This window comes from Schistocerca serialis, chromosome 1 (genome assembly GCF_023864345.2).
Source record: "Schistocerca serialis cubense isolate TAMUIC-IGC-003099 chromosome 1, iqSchSeri2.2, whole genome shotgun sequence".
Taxonomy (NCBI): Eukaryota; Metazoa; Arthropoda; class Insecta; order Orthoptera; family Acrididae; genus Schistocerca; species Schistocerca serialis.
The window spans coordinates 553,820,756-553,843,532 of NC_064638.1; the positions used below are offsets into that span (position 1 = coordinate 553,820,756).

Consider the following 22,777-nt stretch of genomic DNA (forward strand, 5'->3'; position numbering starts at 1 on the left):
GCATCTCTCCATGCTACTCTATCCTGTGCAAGCTTCTTCATCTCCCAGTACCTACTGCAACCTACATCCTTCTGAATCTGCTTAGTGTATTCATCTCTTGGTGTCCCCCTACGATTTTTACCCTCCACGCTGCCCTCCAATACTAAATTGGTGATCCCTTGATGCCTCAGAACATGTCCTACCAGCTGATCCCTTCTTCTGGTCAAGTTGTGCCACAAACTTCTCTTCTCCCCAATCCTATTCAATACTTCCTCATTAGTTATGTGATCTACCCATCTAATCTTCAGCATTCTTCTGTAGCACCACATTTCGAAAGCTGCTATCCTCTTCTTGTACAAACTATTTATCATCCATGTTTCACTTTCAGAAATGACTTCCTGACACTTAAATCTATACTCTATGTTAACAAATTTCTCTTCTTCAGAAACGCTTTCCTTGCCATTGCCAGTCTACATTTTATATCCTCTCTACTTCAACCATCATCAGTTATTTTGCTCCCCAAATAGCAAAACTCCTTTACTATTTTAAGTGTCTCATTTCCTAATCTAATACCCTCAACATCACCAGACTTAATTCGACTACATTCCATTATCCTTGTTTTGCTTTTGTTGATGTTCATCTTATATCCTCCCTTCAAGACACCATCCATTCCGTTCAACTGCTCTTCCAAGTCCTTTGCTGTCTCTGACAGAATTACAATGTCATCGGCGAACCTCAAAGTTTTTATTTCTTCTCCATGGATTTTAATACCTACTCTGAATTTTTCCTTTATTTCCTTTACTGCTTGCTCAATATACAGATTGAATAACATCGGGGAGAGGCTACAACCCTGTCTCACTCCTTTCGCAACCACTGCTTCCCTTTCATGCCCCTCGACTCTTATAACTGCCATCTGGTTTCTGTACAAATTGTAAATAGCCTTTCGCTCCCTGTATTTTACCCCTGCCACCTTTAGAATTTGAAAAAGAGTATTCCAGTCAACATTGTCAAAAGCTTTCTCTAAGTCTACAAATGCTAGAAACGTAGGTTTGCCTTTCCTTAATCTTTCTTCTAAGATAAGTCATAAGGTCAGTATTGCCTCACGTGTTCCAGTATTTCTACGGAATCCAAACTGATCTTCCCCGAGGTCGGCTTCTACTAGTTTTTCCATTCGTCTGTAAAGAATACGTGTTAGTATTTTGCAGCTGTGGCTTATTAAACTGATTGTTCGGTAATTTTCACATCTGTCAACACCTGCTTTCTTTGGGATTGGAATTATTGTATATTATTATTGTATATTATATATTATTTATTATTGTATATTATTGTATATATATTACTTATTACACATTGCAGTGTATATTTTAATATAACAGCAAATTTTAAAGTTCAAACACAATGCTTTGTAATAAATACAAACCTAACTTCCTCCAGAGTTGAAATTTCTTCTTGTATGGATTTCAAGTCCTTTTCTTTCATCTGTAAGGTTTCTAGCTGTTCTTGGAGATGGACATTTTCCTATAAAAGTATCACAAACTGTACTTACACTGACCTAATAAACACACATCAAACTTTAAAAAATTTGAAACAGTTATTTTACCAATGTTTCATTATAAACAAGTTTTTTTCCAACATCAGGTGCATTGATCAATATTTATTTCCAGGTTCAGATATACCTGTAGCACAACAGCCAGCTGTTCTTCAAGTTCCTTTGCTCTGACCTGCTCCTTCACCTTTGCAGTCCTCAAATCTTGTAGCTGACTCAACAGCTGAACTACCTCTTCGGTTGATGCATCTTTTGTTTTGGTTTCTCCTCCTGGTGAATGCTGTTTGGGAACAAATGACAGTACTCTCATGATCCTGCTATTTAAGCACAACCATTAACAAAAATCAAACATTTTCTAAAACATGAAAACTATTTTAGTGAATTATTATAAAGATGCAAGGTAATGATTAAAGCAAACATGCACCGGCTAATTGGATGAAAATACATTCTCCTTGCAAAGACAATATACATCCCCCCAGAACTATAAAACTTATCAATCCTCTGAACAGTAGGTGTTTTAAATATAAGCATATAACTTCCTGGCAATTTAGAAAACTAAATACATAAAAAAACGATGCATTTTGGAAAGATCTTTGATGCACACAATGCATACACTGAATGTTTTTGTATTAAGAAAGTATAAATACAAATTCCACCAAGCACAGCACAGCAACATACAACGCACTGAAATCAAGATTGACAGACAGTAGTGCATCACACAGGGCAATCATAGCTCATGTCACGTGATCTTGCCAGCCAATGATGGCTGATATTTAGAGCATACGATATGTGATATAGTCAGTCAACAGCAACATCACTGTTAAATATCCGGAACACATGTAGGAAATGATGGTGAGTTAATACGCATACAGTAGAGTTACAAGGAAAGCTTGGCTTTCACATATAATATTATGTCCTTTTTAGCACATGTTACCCTTTAAGATGTATTAAACACAAATGTGCCAGAAAATTTTTAAATAGTGGCATAAATGGCTGGTCTTCTGTGCCCAAAATTTTTCTAAGCAGATTGTCTTCAAAGTGTTAGGTTTTGAAGGAGAGTAAAATGCTTCATGATGTAAGAAATTCATTGCACTCTCACATATAACATAATTCATTTTGTGTAACAGTAAATTTTCTTTGAAATTCGTGCTTCTAAAACTACCGTTCGCAAAAGTTTCCCACCACCTATTAAGAAATGTACACAGTTCTGATATCATGTTCATTGACAGTAATTTGTGTTATAAATTATTTAATTTGTCCTAAAGCCTTTAATCCATTTTGCTGTCAGCTGTCACTTGTGTATACACTGTGTTTTGTTGTTTACGATGGTGCATTTTCTTTGCAACTAAAGTCTCATTTTTGTGTTCTACAAATGTGGGGTTTTCTCCAGCTGAAAAAAATTCCTATGTTTTACCCAGATTTCCCAAGGCATGCACACCATGAAGCCAATTCATTAAGTGTTTCGTATGGTCACCCAGAATTTTAATATTTTAGTTACTACATATATCTGAAGTGACTCCACATACACAAACTCAGAAGACAAATAGTAAACATTTATCCACGAACCTTTGAAGTAAGTGATGTACTATTAGCCACATCTGTGGGCTTGACTGCCGTGCAACCACTAGCAAGTGTTTCACTTGGTTTCTCATTCTGCTGTAGCAGCTGTTCTTGCCTCTTCCTCTGCGCTGTTACCTCATCCAGGGTCCGCTGAAGCTCCTCACATTTTGCATCTAGTGCTTCAATTTGGGCACAGAGGCTGAAATAACGAACATTCAAATTAAGTAATGGCATTTTTTGGCTTAATATCAAATACAGTTTAAGTATTACTTATCAAGTTGCAACCTTAAAAAGGGAACACACACAGCAATCATGGGAGTCACCCAGTTGCAAAACTCATTTTGTCCAAATAAGTGAAAATTTCAGAAATCATAAAAACTGTCCTTTACAGTGGAGAGACATGGAGATGCATTGCTTTGAAGAAGATAGTGAACTGTATTCTTTATCTTGTCACAAAATCATGAATTACAATAATTTTTCAACAGTTTTGTTATTGAAACTAGTTCATGCAACTAATTTTCAACAGTTTAACATACATAGAAAATTATACAAAGTATCTGTCTATTAAGATAGAAACCAAGTTTAATTCTGTATCTCTGTTCACACATGCAATATTAAACAATATTTAGTACATTTCAAATGGAAGAATGTGAAAACTGCATGAGAAAGAACAAAAAAAAATTTCACTTATGGCTGAAATTGTGGAGGGTCTTAGTTACGTAATTTTTGAGAAGAGTATCTATCTCCATCCCTCAAATAGTTGAATATTTCTCGAAGTTGAAGGACATACTGTCTACAAGAAAATTCTCAACTTCTAGGACTGATGGGCCCTGTGCACTTTCATAGCAGCATACAATTTAATCCATTGTTATGAGTTGAAATAATGAGCAAGAGGTAAATGGTCCTACATACTCATAGTGAAGGTGTTCAATAGGTGTCAATGCCTCGAGTAACTAATCACAATATTTCTCCTTTCATGACCACACAATGGTTGAATAACTCCAGAAAGAATCAATTTTCTGGATGTTTGTCACCTCTCAATTACATTGGCTACTATTTCCAAACCTTCTACAGGCATCTTTATTAAGAAGGCATAGTATGCAAGGATACCATATTACACACAGATACATGATTTACACAGTTTACTAGGTTTTACTGTTGATTAAAACTGCCACACTGTTAAACACCTGATCTTAAATCATGATACTTTTTTAGTAAAGAGTGAGGAACAAGCAAGTAAATGTTTATACTTTCCTTACCAATGAGACTTTATTCAAACAACATCTTGAGGCATAAAATTATCCAGATACTGTCAGCTTCTCTAAAGAATCTAACAGGAGAGATCAAAGTTAGAGATATATAGAATCTTTCCCCACAACAACCATGTTCCATGTTACAGTGCAGCTAAAACTATCCTTTCATGAGAGGCCCAGAAATCAAAACTTTCTTTGTCCACCAGATATAGCCGTCATACAATTACTTTCTTCTAGAAAAAACATAACTATCTGTCTCTGAAAATGATTTTATCTGCTTTGTGAAACTTTCCAGAAGAACAATATCATACAAACTTTAGTTACTAACTCAAACTGAGGACCCCTACCATTTTAAACAAAAATTGGTAACTTCACATTTATCATTCTTCCCACAAATTATGAGATAGCCCAGATTCAAAAACTGAAATTTTTTTTTAACTACATGGCAAGATGGGATGGTCATTGTAAAGCTTAGCAAGTAGTAGTGTATAGTAATCAGGTGTATATTAATACAGATACATTCTAATTCACTTGCTTAAATTAAGATGGCAGAAGCACGATTAATGTTGAGCAGTTTTGGAATGATAATAAATAGGAAACGTTTCCTCATGTTCTGCAAATTTATATTTATTTGGTCATACATTGGCTTTTGGCTTCTTAAAATAAAACTTTTGAACTTAAGTTCAGCATCAAAAATTTGATAACATACTAATAAAACTAAAGATAGATAAATCCCATCCAGTCATATACCAGTGTTGTCTGATGTTGCTAGCTTCTTTATAAAGGTTCCTACTGATAAGTATGTGAACATATTACCAGATATTCTGCAAAAACCAACAGTAAAGCTTTTGCAATTACATGACAATCATTGCTGCACAAACATGTGTAAAACAGAATAATTTCTCATTTCAGAATACTTATTATAGGTAGTCATTGGTCTAGCTACAGGTCCTCCTCTTAGTGCTATACTGCTCGAGACATTCATGGACAATTTTGAATAAAATTTCTTACAGAAATAACTATTGAATTGCAAAATAAAATATTGGTTCATATATGTGGACTAAGTGCTGTGTTTATTGACTGATACCACTATGCAATTAGAGTCATTACTACAACATTTCAACTCCCACATACAGAAATTCCGTTCACAATGGAGCTGGAAGGCTCTTCTATAAATTTCTTGTATCTTAATATAAATATTAGCATAAAGAGACACTTATTCAGCATTAACAGAAAAATCACAGCTACAGGTAAAAAAAAAAAAAAAAAAACTATAGCTATCAGTACAGAAATCCCTGCAAGTTCCCTGCTGCCCCATAGGCACAAACATGCAGCTTTCCATTTGATGGAGCATATCTATTCTGCTATCTGACTCTGCCTACACTACAGAACTACAGACCTTCAAACATATCACTTCCAGTAATGTCTACAGATCTGCACTGACTGTTAGTATACTACTAAAAAACGAAGATGCATAAAATTACTCCACTTCCGTATGCTGGCCAAAAGGAACCAGACAGTAATTACAGAAACTGGTGCCTCATCCCACATACTGGCAAAATTTCAGATAACCCCACAAAAAATTTACAGCCTTGCACTACATAACTGCATTTTCTAATACCAACAGTATGTCAAATCATTTTATTCAATAATGAAGATGAACTGTGAGCCCTGGCACTAAATTGTATGTATAAAATAATGCAACCTATGTGAAAAAGTAAATACTGTTCAGTCTCAGAAATTCGCATATTATGTTACTTGAATATGAGAGAAGCTGGAGATCAAGAAGGAAAAAGATCCAACCTCTGCTGATCGCTGTTCAACAGAAAACCACTCATATGATGTAGAACGTTAAGTTTTACATTCTGTAGAGAAAATAAAAACGTTGAATGTACAGGAAATCGACACACACACACAGAATGCCAGCTTTGTATTTAATGACCTCACACTTTTCTCTCCCCCCCCCCCCCCTCCCCCCCCCCCCTCCCCCCCCCAATTAAAATTAAGTTTTAATTGCACATGCTAGATCAAAATTTTAAATTAAGCTTTACATTTCACCAGCTGTTAAATTTATCTCCATGAATATAAAAAAAGTGATATTTTTAGTGTGACTATTTCTGCTTGACAAAAACTAATTCTTTCATTTGTACACAGAATCATTTTTATATCACTTATATCTTCTGTTTAAACAATTTCTTTGTAAGAGACACATTTGGCGTGTGTTTGTGACATTCAGTAGTCATGTAAAGGTGGTCTAAGCAGCCAAAAGAGGGTTTGTGACCACAAATAATATTTCTGAACATTTTTAATTGTTTCACCACCACCACCACCACCACCACCACCACCACCACCACCACCACCACGTTCTGCCATGCACTGAAAAATTCAGTTAACACTGTAGCAATAGTATACTGTGAATACAGTATAAAATATGTATTGTTTTATTAAATTCTTGCCTTTTTCTGATGTATACTTCACCTAATTTCACAACCCTGAGGGATTGTCTTGAGGAGATCAATGGAACATGATTGAATTTTAACTAATTAATTCTGTAAGTTGACATACACCACCAATACACAGAATTCTAATATTAAATTGTGGCACTAAGTTTTTGGAAATAAAGTCATACATTTCTTGAAAAACTCTAGACTAAAGACAAAACCACAGGAACAATTCAGCAAAAATCACTAAATTTTCTTCTGTGTCAGTATGTGAGTATTTTGTTAGTAGTTTTCCCCTTGCTCACCTTCAATTTCTATTAAATTTAGCATCTTTCAGCAACATTCTGTATGCTACCAATTTTTGTCACTGCTAATGTAAATTATTACACTCTTGAAAGTGAACTTCTTACCTCTTTATGTGCCTCTTGTCGTTGGTGTTATCTGCAGCAAGCTTTTGATTTGTCCGTTCTAAGTCTTGTATGCTAACTTCCAATTGCTCATAGATCCGTAAGCGAGAGTCGTTGACTTCTCTTAGGGCAGCTGTCTGTTTAGTGAGGTACTGAAAAATTGCAAATTGTATGCTTAGGAGGTGTGTCAATTTGACCATATAAAAATTGATTTAAGCTCCATACTTCACATCACAAAACCATCATAAAAATTTTACCACCACCACCAGTAGTAACTTTACTGGCTCAGGGTCAGTGCTATGTGCTTACATTGTCACTGTCGATGTTCGAATAATTTTAATACTATGTGTCACATTAAAGTTATTATTTCTTCAGTAACCATGGCGTAAAAAAAGGAACTGTTGGTGTGAAACCCTGATCTGATGTAAGAGGGGGGGCCTCATGGCACACATCAGATCAGGTTAATTAAATAAATAAATAAATAAATATACCTCTCCCCCTATATGTAAGTACAGAAAGGGACACACACAGAAGGGATGCTACAAAGCTACCACAATGATATGGCCAATAGCAAGTTCATGTTATTAATGAAGAGACTTAAGAAAAAAAAAGATATGCAACGGAATAATAATGCAACTTCATTTGCAATAAAAAGCTATGTTCTAGACTGTAGCGCAAATACACATATTTGTCCTGTGTTGATTGTAACAGTAAGGTGAGTCTTTCCGAAGTACGATGGTATGGAAACACACATCTTGTGAAATTGCATGTGTGTCTGCCTTCCCCAAATGTAAACAGTTATTTGTTATTTTAATTTAATCCACTTTGGGTTCTTGGTGAAACATTGTAAATTTTCTAAACAAACACTGTTTTTGGCCTTGTTTCAAAATTTTATTGTTAATGTTACTGTACAACCTAGGTTTCCGGTTTTAACCCCACTTTCAAATACATTACTGATTGCCAAAGATGATAATGCACAGATAAATGTGATGTCAAGGCAAAGATATCATCTCAACTTCTGATGTATCAATCCACAGCGTAATGTACAATTACGTCAATGAGCATTTTTAACAAATTACATACATTATTACACATTCAGCAATTACTCTAAAACGACTGGACTAAGGTTATGCCTCAGCCAAGGGGTTTTTAACTACCATGGACTGGTGCCTAAATTTTTGATTCTATCCTGGGGATAAGATCTCATTTAAAAAATGTGAATAATTGAATTATGTTTGCTCGTTTAATAATAGCTGTGCAGATATTCACATATGTCTTAATTTGTAAAATTTCTCATAGGTTGAGTTTGGCTCCCTTTTCCTCTGTGTTTCAGGCATAGTTCCGCAAAGGCTGAATCAGACTGCTTCAATCTCCAGCTTTTATGGCGGTATTCTTTAAGCCTGGTACACATTGACCACCTCGTCTGTCCCATGTAGCAAGACTGACATTCCCGACATGTGATTTTATAAACCCTACTTTTTGTAATAGCTGGTTGTTTGTCTTTTGCATTGAAGAAGAAACTACCTACTGTCTGAGGGAAATAGGAAACACAGAAACCCTTTGCCTTCAAGATGTTACTTATGCTATTTGATGTTTTCCCTATAAAAGGTAATCTGCACTATTTCTTTTCCAGTTCATCCGAGTTTTTCATTCAGGACAATAGGAACTTGGCTTGCTTCTTCATCTCTTTACCTAAAATTTTATCAATGGTGTTTTTTTGGGTCAAATTCATTATTTATGGCTATTGGTTTTATTGTGCTAGTTCCTGGTTAAAGTCTAAGTGCAGTTAACTTTTCTAAACAGTAACTGGCCCATCAGGAAAGACAAACATGTCGTGTTATACAACATGGCAGAAAAATCTATGACAACAGAATAAAAAAGGTCTTTGCAAAAATTGTTAAGATGGTTGAGAGTTTACTAAGTAGTTCACAACACACATACTTTTAAACTGCCATTTTGATTGGTTACCATAAATGAATGCTTCCTTGCAAAGGCAGATAGTTTTTGATCTCTTGGGTGAAACTGATATGATGAAGGAATGTACACTTTAGAAACTAAGCTACATCTGTTCCTTACATCCTTCTTAGCAATGTCAGATATCACTAGAACAACTTGTTTTTGGTTATGCCAGTTTTCTTCGTCTCGAATTTAGCCTGACTGTTAAATTGCTCAAAATAGTCTGTTTTGGTAATAACCAACTTTTGGTTTTTTATTGTTATTATTTTCAGTAATAAAAAGACTGAACAAATACTGAAACATTTTGAGACTCCCTCCAGTTTTCACGTTTCACATTTGAAGATACATAGATGCAAAGTATCAAATAAATTAGGTACATAACAGAATTATGTCAGTGCTAAAGGGTGGAAACCGAAGTTGGACAAATTTATAGTCTTCATATTAAGTTCTCCATTTCCAAGGGCTACAAGCAGTTGAAAGCATATTATAGACACAGAAGTGGGAGCTCAGCTATGTTCTCTTTTCATAATAAACTATGAATGAATTGTAAAGTTTTTTATTTTTACTGTAGCTGTAATTTTTTTCACATATTATTATTTCACAGAAATGGCAGACAAATAAGCATTTGGGTAAAATCTGTAGCATTCTTTTCCTATAATTATTTCAAATTTTGTAGTGAAATATGTTAATGTACTTTTAATCAGGTGTGGGCTCAGCCTTGTGAACTGCACGTGCACATGCGCTGTCTATTAGGCCATACTACATGGCAACAGGTACTTTGTTATGCCAGTAATGCTGTACCGATTGTTATGTCTTGTTTGTTGCTAGTTGCTAGCTGTCTGTGTTGTTACTCAAATAGCACTGATCATGTTCCCCATTTACTGTAACACAATATTTCAAAACAATGAAAATTTTACAAATATCACTCACTTTTTGAAAAACGTTTCATGTGCTAAAACTTCCGGATGTTACTTCTCCAATGGCAAATAGACTCTTACCCGTTACTACAAAAAATAAAAACCTGTTATAACAGAGACCAAACAAATACCGAAAAATGTCAATCCTCAGAACTAAAATACCAGTTCTGTTTAAACTAGTTGATTTCTCTCTGTTCCTATCTTGGATACCTGGATTCTCACCACTGTAACAGAATGCTTGCTTACCATGGACATCATCACAACAGTAAAACTGAACTAAGTGCGGGAATGTTCTTGAAAGACCACATGCAAACAGTTCAGCAACGACAAATATACCAATGAGCACCCTCACATCAGTTCTCTGACACAGCCAAGTTAATCGCTGAAGTGGCTTTTAACTGGATCACAGCAAACGGTGTTCTTTTAAAATTAAGAATTATGTCACTTTTTACTACCCCAAGTACATTACTGGTTTCTATAACTATCAGATTATTAATCACATTCTAGATTAAATATGTATAATTACTTTTTATAACATTTGATATCAGTTCAAAAGAGAACACTGAAACATAAGAACTCAACTAAGTGTTATTGTAGTATATGGTACTTTGGACTACTGAAGTACTGAGTACAATCATGTTTCATAATCTAAAGCTTGTGTCTATGGGAGTTTGAGATTTTAATGCTGTACTGTGCAGTATAACCATTTCTGAAGGTAAAAGTATTTTTGTTCTATTTTGAAATGGATTTATGTAGAGAAAGTTAATAATGGAAGATAAAATTAGGCACTTACTGGATACTGGTTTTTCATTGTTCAGTGGTATAAAACTGGAAATTTAAAAATATTTTCTTTATTAAAAATTGTATAATTTACATATCTAAGACAAATTGGACATGTGTAAGCAATTGTTGACAACCTTAAGAGATCTCCGAGTCATCAGGTTTTATACATGACTGATACATTTACTGTGAGAAATCCTTCCTCAGGAGCCAGTGCTGACTAATTTACACAAAAGAATTTAACAAAATGCCGTCTGTTATGGGGGCTGAGCATTGTATCCTGAGTGGGTATCACTGAACTATATGTTACTCTTATCCATGGGCATGCAATTCATGGACCATGAAAGGCATATCACTGACCAAAGTGTAATTATAATTTATTCCAAAATTGGCATATCAAATATTGAAGGTAAATTATAAAGTTATACGAGAGATATGCAGTGACTGCAAGGCATGAAGATGACAGCAAATGAAGGTAAGCACCTTACTAGAGCAGAGCAACTGATAGTGTTTTCACCACTTCCATACAACTTAACATGTTATTGCGCCTATCAGTCCCCGTCATGCTAGTGCTGCAATGTATTCTTGTCATAAGCAGTGGTGGTCGGCATTTAAGCGTAGTGACGACACTCAAGGGGAGCCTCCATCTCTGCCGGTCAGGCCTACCCTCCCCCAAGTGTCCATCTCCAAATCTCCAGGTCTCCAGGTCTGAAAGTATGACCTCCAATGCATCTTACTCTCGACTAGACTGAATGTATGTATGTACCACCCTGGCCTTGCTGCCCAAACCCAAATGCGCTAAAATGCTCTCCTGGCAACAGTCTTTTGCACACATACGATTCCCAGCCCACACTTACGATTCCCAACCAATCACCTGATTTTCCACCAATCACTGGCCAATGGTTTAATTCTGTATATCTTTCATCCTCCCTCCATAAAAGCTCCCCTCTTAATCAATTTTGTTACTGCCCTTCTCTAAGAAGACCTACACAACAGGCCAGCATACCAATAAGTTCCTGCTTGGCGGGCCACCAGCCACGCAATGGAGTCACAGTCTGATCTTTCTGCCACACTTTCTAGGAGTATCATTTCTCTAAAATCGCTGACACCACTGACCAGTTTTTCTTGTTTCCTTGAGAACATGTGTGACCTGGAGGCTATACTGGGTGGAACAATGGAGGTTGTGGTTTTAACACTGAGTTGCACTGTAGTGTCCTTGGTCCTAGTGGTTTGAACTGCACCGCCTCCTATGTCCCAAGGGAACATCTCCGTCATGGCCCTTCACTCTCCCTAGTGCTCACTGCCACTGATGGTTCCATGTCCACCTGTACACAATTTTGTTCTTTTTTCCATATACCGGAAGACACATAATGGTGTATGGCAAAGGGTATTTTCGGAACCCTTATCTGATCCCTCCAACCCTGTTCCACTCATGAATAGTGCGTGGGAAGAACGATTGTGTGTAAGCCTCTGTATTGGCTCCAATTTCTCGAGTTTTCTCCTCGTGGTCAGTAAGTGAGGTGTGTGTGTGTGTGTGTGTGTGTGTGTGTGTGTGTGTGTAATATGTTGTCCAACTCCTCATGGAAAGTGCTGTCCTGAAATTTCAGTAGTAAATTTCTCCATGATGCACAATGTCTCTTGTAACATCTGCCAGTGGAGTTTGTTTATGATCTCCGTAACGCTCTCTCGCCAGCTGTACGATCCCGTGACAAAACACGCCACTCTTCATTGGATCTTCTTTATGTCCTGTATCAGCCCTACCTACCTGATAGGGATCCCAGATAGATGAACAATACTCAAGAATTGGGCGGACAAGTGCGTTATAAGCCACTTCCTTCGTGGGAGAGTTGCATATCCTTAAGATTCTTCCGATGAATCTAAATATTGTGTCTGCTCTTCCCACTGTCTGTTTTACATTGTCATACCACATGAGGTCACTCTGGACAGTTATGCCTAGATATTTTATGACAGACACTGTCTCCAGCTGTTTGTCATCAATAGTGTGTAGCTGTACAGCAGTGGCTTTCTTGTCCTATGTATGCACAATATGTTACATTTATTTATGTTCAGGGTGAACTGCCAGAGTCTGCATCATTCATCAATTCTCTGCAGGTCTGCAAGTAGCCTGAAAGAGCATCCTTAGCAACGGTACTATCACACTTGATATTACCTTTACATCTATTTATTTAGTCCCGTTAAGAGCACGTATGGAATCATCCACCCAATAGTCTCCTAATCTACCAACCCCTCCTTCCTGGTCACCATGATGATCTATATCCTCACCAACAATTAATTCACTTTGAAGGCATCATCTACAAACAAACCATTTGTACAACAATCGGCAGCCGCATAGCACCATCCGAAGCCAGTCTATTCATGGGCTGTCTAGCGGAATCCGTCCTAACCACCGAGAATCCCAAACCCTTCACCTGGTTCAGAGTCACTGAAGATGTGTGTTATCTGGTCTGAGGGTCTGGACACACTATCCACATTCCTCCATAACATCAATGTCTTCTTCACCGTTTGCTTCACCTGGTCCTCGTCAACTCAACAAGACCTTCCTTTATGTGCCTCCACTTCAAAGATGGCCTTTTTGAACCTATCAACTACCTGCATTACCCTCCCTCCCCCACCCCCCTTCAACAACTGCTACCTATTCCATACCGTGGAGTCTCTTATTATACAACCTAGCCACCTGTGGCCATCCTGTATGTAGTGACAAGCAGGCCATCCTCATATATACTGAGGCCTTCACAAATCAATATTACCTGCACAACTTTGTACAGAAACAGATCTCTCAATGCTTGTCTCTCCAGTCACATACCATCTTCCACACTCCCACCATCCAGCCACTAAGAAGCACTGCCCTCGTGACTTGGTACCATCCATCAGAACTGCAGCAATTAGACCACATTCTCCACCGGGGTTCTGACTACATCTTGACTTGTCCTAAAATGAGTAACATCAAACCCCTATCCCTCCCACAATTTATTCTGCTATTCACTGAAGATATACAACGTCCTTGTCCATCCCTACTACCCACCTGCTCCAAAACCCTTGCCTCATGGCTCATATCCCCTGCAATAGACCTAAATGCAAAACGTGCACACGCACTACTTACATAGTTGTTCAAAAACGAAAGGAGGGGCACAAACCTTATTCTTGCTCTATGTTTTGTTATGACAACTTTCTTACACATACAGAACTACAGAATGTAATTCCTTGGGGAATTATTTAATTAAATCAAACAGTAGCAAATTGTGGGGGATGAATCATTACTTGCCATATATAGACATGGTGCTAAGCCGCAGACAGGGACGACACAAAGGCTGCTATATACTTGAGCTTTTGGCCAAAACAGCATCTAAAGTAGGAATATCCCCCCCCCCTCTCTCTCTCTCTCTCTCTCTCTCTCTCTCGTCTCTCTCTCTCTCTCTCTCTCTCTCTCTCTCTGGTGCGTGTGCGTGCGAGAGAGAGAGAGAGAGAGAGAGAGAGAGAGAGAGAGAGAGAGAGAGAGAGAGAGAGAGAGAGAGAGAGAGAGAGAGAGATTCCTACTTTAGATACTGTTTTGGCCAAAAGCTCGAGTATATAGCAGCCTTTGTGTTGTCCCTGTCTGCGGCTTAGCACCATGTCTATATATGGCAAGTAATGATTCATCCCCCACAATTTGCCACTGCTTGATTTATTTAAATAATTCCCCAAGGAATTACATTCTGTAGTTCTGTATGTGTAAGAAAGTTGTCATAACAAAACAGAGCAAGAATAAGGTTTGTGCCCCTCCTTTCATTTTTGAACAACTATGTAAGGAGTTGGATTAAATCTATTGGTACATCAAGCTGCTGTTAAATTTCCTCTAATGAAATTTACTGTAAATTAGTCCATCTTAGTTTTTGAGAAATAATTTTGAATATAGTTATATTAGACTTAATTCAATGACTGTGAAATAAATATGCAGTGTCAGTTGTAGCAGTAATTAAAAGCTCATATTATTTAAATCAAACGTAGGGAAAAAATTTATCAATGAAACCATGGAAGATTCCATAGAACGTTTTTATATGCTACCTGTTGTTGTTCATCTTCATTCTTAGATTGGATGCTGTTTGATTTTATTACATTGCCAAAACGTGTGGCATCCACAGTCAAAGAATTTTTCTTACTGGCAAACAACAGTAGTGAAAGATGGGTCTTTGATTTAGATCAGAAAAAGAAGAATTGTATTATTGCCAAGGCTGGGCATAATGTAAATTTTGGTTCCATTGTGTTTTGCTTATGTAACAACAGAATTTGTGTATACCCATCACAAATCAAAATTTTGTTACTCTTATATAGACTCATTTCCAAAGGATCAGCAAGCGACTGAAGTGTGCACAACTTACCTCTATCTCCTGTGCCTGATCCTCTATAACTCCCTGGTGCTGTTTGAGGCTTGTCTCCAACTCTTTGTTCCTCTCTAGCAAAGTCTTTCCTAGCTCTGCTGCCAACTGCAGATCTGAAACACAAAATTTCCTATCACTACAATTCCAATGATGCTGTAGTTCTACACTAAAGTAACCTGTGATGTGAGTGACAAAACAGAAGATGATCACAGTGTAATCCAAGGTAGTTTTCTTTAGTGATGAATTGCTAGATATTTGCAAGAGAATTAAAGTAAGTTTCGAATCACATGCAATCTTCAGAACTCAAGCAAATATAACTTTCAGTCATCTTTCTGCTCATCTGCCTATAATATGTGTAACTTGTGTGCAATCCTCCCTCAGTTTAATGCAGGAAAGCCTTACGTAAACATCATCTGAAATATAAACTTTCCTTAGATACATTATGTGTATATTTTAGTAAAACTCTTTGATTATCTTTCAGCCCATAAATATTATGAGGAATAAAACTTTCAGGCAACCAGTTTGAAGTATTTCAGATGTAGCTACACTGCAGAATGCTAAGAGTCTACTACGTTCATTATAATTAAATACTTTAGTAGGCTTGCAAAGAAGACAACATATTTGAAGCATGGCATTCAAATTAACTCAGGAGCATTGAGCTTAATATACTCTTAATTACCTTGCAAATACACAGTGAAGAGCGAACACTAGAAAGTAAAGTCATTCAAGGCCTGAAGGTCGATTCGACATTTACTATAATTTTATCTGCACAGTCCAGTTTTGTACATCCTAGTCTTCCCCTTAACCGTAAACTGAGTTAGCCATTACAGAAGTATCTACAATTTTATGTGACTCAACCACAGTGCTTTTTTCTCACACTTATCGACAAGTGATACTAAAAGAATTAGGAAGGCCTAAATCTGAATTCAAATCATTTGGATTTCTGTTCAGAGTTGAGACGTAAGTGCTCAATTTTGTTGCAGATTGAGACAGATTCATGTGCCCACTGTAAACACTACTTCAGACATCTTAGTACAATGTGAGACTGTTATAAAACAACATCAAAAGAGGATGTCACCTGGCTAGCTAAATACCATACCAAAGATTTTTTTCTATTGCTAGCACTTAGGGGTATACAAATCAAGAGCAATCACTGAAGTGTGTACTTATAGCTGTTCTACAGAGGCAGGTAGTTGTACCAATAAGTCTGATGAATTGACTATTCCACAAAATGCTGAAGAACAATCTTCCTATAACATTATAGAAGGACTTAACGAGCCTGCAGGTACATGATGCATTCACAGATGTGAGTGTTCTGGGAAAATTTTAAGTCACCCACTTGTGTAGTTTAGTAGGCTGTGATGCTGAAGAAGGCAAGCAGTTAGCAATAAATTTACTCAAAACATTGAAAAACAGGAGATTACAACAATTCCCAAAACCACTTAGTCATGGAAATAACTGGCTTGGTAGTTTAGTAATGAACTGACCAACTTCCAAAGATGAAGGAAGGAAAGAAGGAACATTAGCATTTAACATCCTACTGATGACAAACAGTGAGGTCATTAGCTACCAGGCATGAGACCTGGTAAAAATGCAGTTAGGATGTACCTGTCTCTTCTGTTGCGCACTGCAGCTGGTAACTGGGCAGTGAATGATGAGAAGAATTGGTTGGTTGGTCGATTTGGGGGAAGGGATCAAACAGCAAGGTCAACAATCCCACCTGATTAGATAAGGAAGTTGGCCATACCCTTCAAAGGAACCATCTTGGCATTTGCCTCAAGCGATTTAGGAAAATCACAGAAAATATAGATCAGGATGGCCCAACGTGAATTTGAACCGTAATCCTCCTGAATGCAAGTTCAGTGTATTAACTGCCTCACTCAGTGAGAGGAATTGTCACATTCCAACATAATCTCAGCACCAGGCCTCGTGACAGATCTGTATCACCATGTCTAGTTCTCTTCCCATTCTCAACAATAAAGAACAAATCATTGACTTCCCATCACTCATCACACTGAAACTTCCTGGCAGATTAAAACTGTGTGCTGGACCGAGACTAACTCTGACCTTGCCTTTCGTGGGCAAGTGCTCTACCAACTGGTCTACCCAAGCACGACTCACGACCCCTCCTCACAACTGTACTTACACCAGTACCTCGTCTCCTCTTGTAAACTTCACAGAAGCTCTCCTGGGAAACTTGCAGGACTAGCACTACTGGAAGAAAGGATATTGCAGAGACATGGCTTAGCCACAGCCTGGGGGATGTTTCCAGAATGTTCGCAGGAGAACTTCCGTGAAATTTGTAAGGTAGGAGACGAGGTACTGGCGGAAGTAAAGTTGCAGGGAGGGGTCTTGAGTTGTGCTTGGGTAGCTGAGTTGGTAGAGCAATTGCCTGCAAAAGGCGAAGGTCCAGAGTTCGAGTTTCGGTTCAGCACACAGTTTTAATCTGCCAGAAAATTTTAAAATCAGTGCACACTCCACTGCACAGTGAAAATTTCCTTCTGGACTTATCACAATGTTACATACTGCAGCAAGCAAAGAGCTGCACACACCATAACTGCACTTAGCCCAAGATGGGACTGGGGAAGGATCAAAAAGAAAAACCATCAAAGAAACAAAACCTACAGCTGGACAGTTGCACATGTATTTTAGCTGTCGTCCTCCAGCATTCAGGTCCACAGTGTTAATCACTGCGCTCTCTCACTCTCAGTTTCAAGGTGACGCTTGTGAATTCGATATGTCACAGGAAATATATATCCTATGATTCTGCATCAATGCAGTCTCAAATTACCCACAGGCAGGCAGCTGCTACGCCATCTCATGGAGTCTATGTCCCACTGGTCACTGCCAGACACCAATAGTGGTTGCTTCGTAACACACTACAAGGGTTGATTTATTACGTGCTGTACTGATATCTTATCAAACCTTACATACTTGTTAGTAGATTTTAAACAGGATCTTAAGATGATTCGAATTTTAACATTAAGTTCACCTAATGAAGGGAGTAGGAATACTTATGCCACTCAGTCAACAAATTCATTATGAATGCAGTTTAAACCAAAACACACATCGAAACAATTCCTTAAAATATTCCACAGGTTGTCAATATTAATTTGATTAATACGGTATACCGTGCAAATTCTGCACTTATTACATTGGGTAATTTTTGACTGACATTCCATTCAGTAAATGTAAATTGAGGCGCCTAGAAGCAAAGTCATCAATATCCGATTTTTATTGAAATTTATCTTATGACAAAAATGGATTTTGTTTGGTTTGTTTTAGGTCTCAACCAGGGTCATAAGCGTCCATGCGAAACTATGGAACATGAAGACAGAAGTTAAAAAACGACTAAACGTCAATCCCAAGTGACATATGAGAAGACAGCTGAGAACAGGGACGTGGAAAAAGGGCTATAAAATACACCATAAAGAAACGGATGTCCAGAAGTAAAATTTAAATGGCCTTTGCCATATTGCTACGACAGATAAAAAGTAAAAAGCGAAGGACAGCTCGCACGTCGTTTGCTAAAACGGCCTATTACTCAGACAACGGCCAACGGCCTTGATGCAGTGGTAACATCGGTTCCCTTCAGGTCACTGAAGTTAAGCGCTGTCGGGCGGGGGGGCTTTCACTTGTATGGGTGACCATCCGGTCTGCCGAGCGCTGTTGGCAAGCGGGGTGCACTCAGCCTTCGTGAGGCAAACTGACGAGCTATTTGATGGAGAAGTAGCGGCTCTTGTCTCGTTAAGCGACAAAACGTCCGGGAGAGCGGTGTGCTGACCACATGTCCCTCCATACCCGCATCCAGTGACGCCTGTGGGCTGAGGATGACACGGCGGCCAGTCGGTACCGTTTGGCCTTCCAAGGCCTGTTCGGACGGAAGAGTTACTCAGACAACGAACCCAAGCGAGAACGTAAACGGTTAAAAAATGGGCATTCCGTCAGGAAACGGCGGACGGTTAAAACTTGACCGCAGTTTGTACTAAGTAGTGGTGGTGGTGGGGGGAGGGGAGGGGGGAGGGGCATTAATGACGATGTCTAATAAGGCTGCGCCCAATACGCAACGTAGTTAAAATGACTACCTCGCGGCCATTCTCCTTGGTGCTTTCTAGTAACATCCACTGCTTTAAAGAAGCAAAAGCAGCTGTAAATGGTTTTTTTTTCTCTATTGAAAACTGGGGTTAAAAGCGAATGCTTCAATCTCCGTCACCATCTGTTAGAGTCTGAGAAGCAAAGCGTGCAATAACCTAATTGGCCAATCAACGGCCGCGTTTTCACCACTGGATTGCCGGCGTTCTACTTTCATTTATTAAACTAGACAAGATCTTACATTCTGGAAATTCACTTCTAGTTGCCACCCAAGTTTTCCAATTACGCTATCGATTTTCGCTCCCATGTAAATGCATAACCGTTGTGAAACGTGCTTCGGTTGTCAGGTTACGTCTTGTTCTCAAATTATTCTTCTAATATGGAAGGAGTGACTTACTGTGGAGTGCAGGAGAACCACAGGTATTAGACTGAGCATGAAGCTGTCTACCTCAAACAATTAAGTGAAGAGAGAGAACGATTGTGCTGACAAATCGGAAACTGGGACAGCTGTTTTCCAGACGCCATGTTTAACTGGGCTACCAAATCCGCTTCAGAATAGTGCTGGTGGTAAAACACTGTCTTCTTCTTCTTCTTCCCCTTCTTTAGTCCAGAGACAGGTTTGATGCTACTCTATCCTGTGCAAGCTTCTCCATCTCCCCGTACGTACTGCAACCTACATCATCCTGAATCTGCTAAGTGTATCCATCTCTTGTTCTCCCTCTACGATTTTTGTCCTTCACGCTGCCCTCCAATACTAAATTGGTTGTCCTTTGATGCCTCAGAATATGTCCTACCAACCGATCTCTTCTTCTAGTCAAGTTGTCCCACAAATCTCTCTTCTCCCCAATTATATTCAATACCACCTCCTCATGTGATCTACCCATCTAACAATCAGCATTCTTCTGTAGCACCATATTTCGAAAGCTCCTATTCTCTTTTTGTCCAAATATTTATCGTCCATGTTTCACTTCCATACATGGCTACACTCGATATGAGTACTTTCAGAAACGTCTTCCTGATACTTTAATCTATATTCGATGTCAACCAAGTTTTGCTACTTCAGAAACGCTTTCCTTGCCATTGCCACTCTACATTTTATATCCTCTCTACTTTGACCATCATCAGTTATTTAGCTCCCCAAATAGTAAAACTCATCTACTACTTTAAGAATCTTATTTCCTAATCTAATTCCCGCAGCATCACCCGATTTAATTCGACTACATTCCATTATCTTCGTTTCGCTTTTGTTGACGTACATCTTATATCCTCGTTTCGCTTTTGTTGACGTACATCTTATATCCTCGTTTCGCTTTTGTTGACGTACATCTTATATCCTCGTTTCGCTTTTGTTGACGTACATCTTATATCCTCGTTTCGCTTTTGTTGATGTACATCTTATATCCTCGTTTCGCTTTTGTTGATGTACATCTTATATCCTCTTTTCAAGACACTTTCCATTCCGTTTAACTGCTCTTCCAGGTCCTTTGCTGTCTCTGACAATTACAATGTCATCGGCGAACCTCAAAAAGTTTCTATTTCTTATCCATGGATTTTAATTCTTTTCCAAAGTTTTCTTTTGTTTGCTTTACTGCTTGCTCAATATGCAGACTGAATAACATCGGGGAGAGGCTACAACATAGTCTCACTCCCTTCGCAACCACTGCTTCCTTTTCAAGCCCCTTGACTCTTGTAACTGCCATCTGGTTTCTGTACAAATTGTGAATAGCCCTTCGCTCCCTGTATTTTAACCCTGCCACCTTCAGAATTTGAAACTGAGTATTCCAGTCAACATTGTCAAAAGCTTTCTCTAAGTCTACAAATGCCAGAAACGTAGGTTTACCATTTCTTAATCTAGCTTCTAAGATAAGTCGTTGGGACAGTATTGCCCCACGTGTTCCAACATTTCTACGGAATCCAAACTGATCTTCCGAGGTCGGCTTCTACCAGTTTTTCCATTCGTCTGTAAAGAATTCGTGTTGGTATTTTGCAGCTGTGACTTATTAAACTGATAGTTTGGTAATTTTCACATGTCAACACTTGCTTTCTTTGGGATTGGAATTATTATATTCTTGAAGTCAAGGGTATTTCGCCTGTCTCATACATCTTGCTCACCAGATGGTAGAGTTTTGTCAGGGCTGGCTCTCCCAAGGCTGTCAGTAATTCTAATGGAATGTTGTCTACTCCCGGGGCCGTGTTTCGAATTAGGTCTTTTACTGCTCTGTCAAACTCTTCACGCAGTATCATATCTCCCCTTTGATCATTTACACCCTCTTCCATTTCCATAATACTGTCCTCAAGAACATCGTCCTTGTATAGACCCTCTATACACTCCTTCCACTTTTCTGCTTTCCCTTCTTTGCTTAGAACTGGTTTTCCGTCTGAGCTCTGGATATTCATACAAGCGGACCTCTTTTTTCCAAAGGTCTCTTTAATTTTCCCGTAGTGAGATATGTCTCTACATCCTTAGGTTTGTCCTCTAACCATCCCTGGTTAGCCATTTTGCACTTCCTGTCGATCTCATTTGAGACGTTTAGGTTCCTTTTGCCTGCTTCATTTACTGCATTTTTACATTTTCTCCTTTCAACAATTAAATTCAATATCTCTTCTATTGCCCAAAGATTTCTACTAGACCTAATCTTTTTACCTACTTAACCTTCTGCTTCCTTCACTGTTTCATCTCTCAAAGCTACCCATCCTCCTCCTACTGTATTTCTTTCCCCATTCCTGTCAATCGTTCCCTAATGCTCTCCCTGGAACACTTTGCAACCTCTGGTTCTGTCAGTTTATCCAGGTCCCATCTCAAATTCCAAACTTTTTGCAGTTTCTTCCGTTTTAATTTACAGTTCATAACCAATAGACTATGGCCAGAGTCCAAATCTGCCCCTGGAAATGTCTTACAATTTAAAACCTGGTTCCTAAATCTGTGCCTTACCATTATATAATCTATCTGAAACCTTAAGTATCTCTAGGCCTCTTCCATGTGTACTACCTTCTTTTATGATTCTTGAACCAAGTGTTAAGTTACGATTAAGTTATGCTCTGTGCAAAATTCTACCAGGGGGACTTCCTCTTTCATTTCTTACCCCTATGCCATATTCACCTACTACGTTTCCTTCTCTTCCTTATCCTGCTATCCAATTCCAGTCACCCATGACTATTAAATTTTCGTCTCCCTTCACTATCTGAATAATTTCTTTTATCATACATTTAATGAATCTCTTCGTCAGCTGCGGAGCTAATTGGCATGTAAACTTTTACTACTGTGGTAGGCGTGGGCTTCGTGTCTATCTTGGCCACAATAATGCGTTCACTATACTATTTGTAGTAGCTTTGCAGTCGAAAACTGGAAACCGTGACTGCACCTTGTGGATAGCTCTCTGTGGGCGCCGCTCAGCAACACCAGCACTGGTAGAGCAGTACAAATGCAGAAGTCGTCTGCATACTGAAAAGGTGAGACGGACGGCCCTACA

At 38.5% G+C, this 22,777-nt stretch overlaps 1 protein-coding gene across 3 annotated transcripts in view; it reads right to left on the bottom strand.

Annotated features, from left to right (window-relative positions):
* Positions 1 to 22,777, bottom strand: part of LOC126475343 (cerebellar degeneration-related protein 2) — a 485,149-nt gene that overhangs the window by 14,846 nt on the left and 447,526 nt on the right. For all 3 annotated transcript variants that reach the window (XM_050103162.1, XM_050103170.1, XM_050103153.1), the window contains exons 2-6: positions 15,216 to 15,328; positions 7,190 to 7,338; positions 3,092 to 3,284; positions 1,656 to 1,805; positions 1,400 to 1,497 (exon numbers count right to left, since the gene is read on the bottom strand). In XM_050103162.1, the coding sequence (XP_049959119.1) occupies positions 1,400 to 1,497; positions 1,656 to 1,805; positions 3,092 to 3,284; positions 7,190 to 7,338; positions 15,216 to 15,328 (703 nt within the window). The remainder of the gene's footprint in view (positions 1 to 1,399; positions 1,498 to 1,655; positions 1,806 to 3,091; positions 3,285 to 7,189; positions 7,339 to 15,215; positions 15,329 to 22,777) is intronic.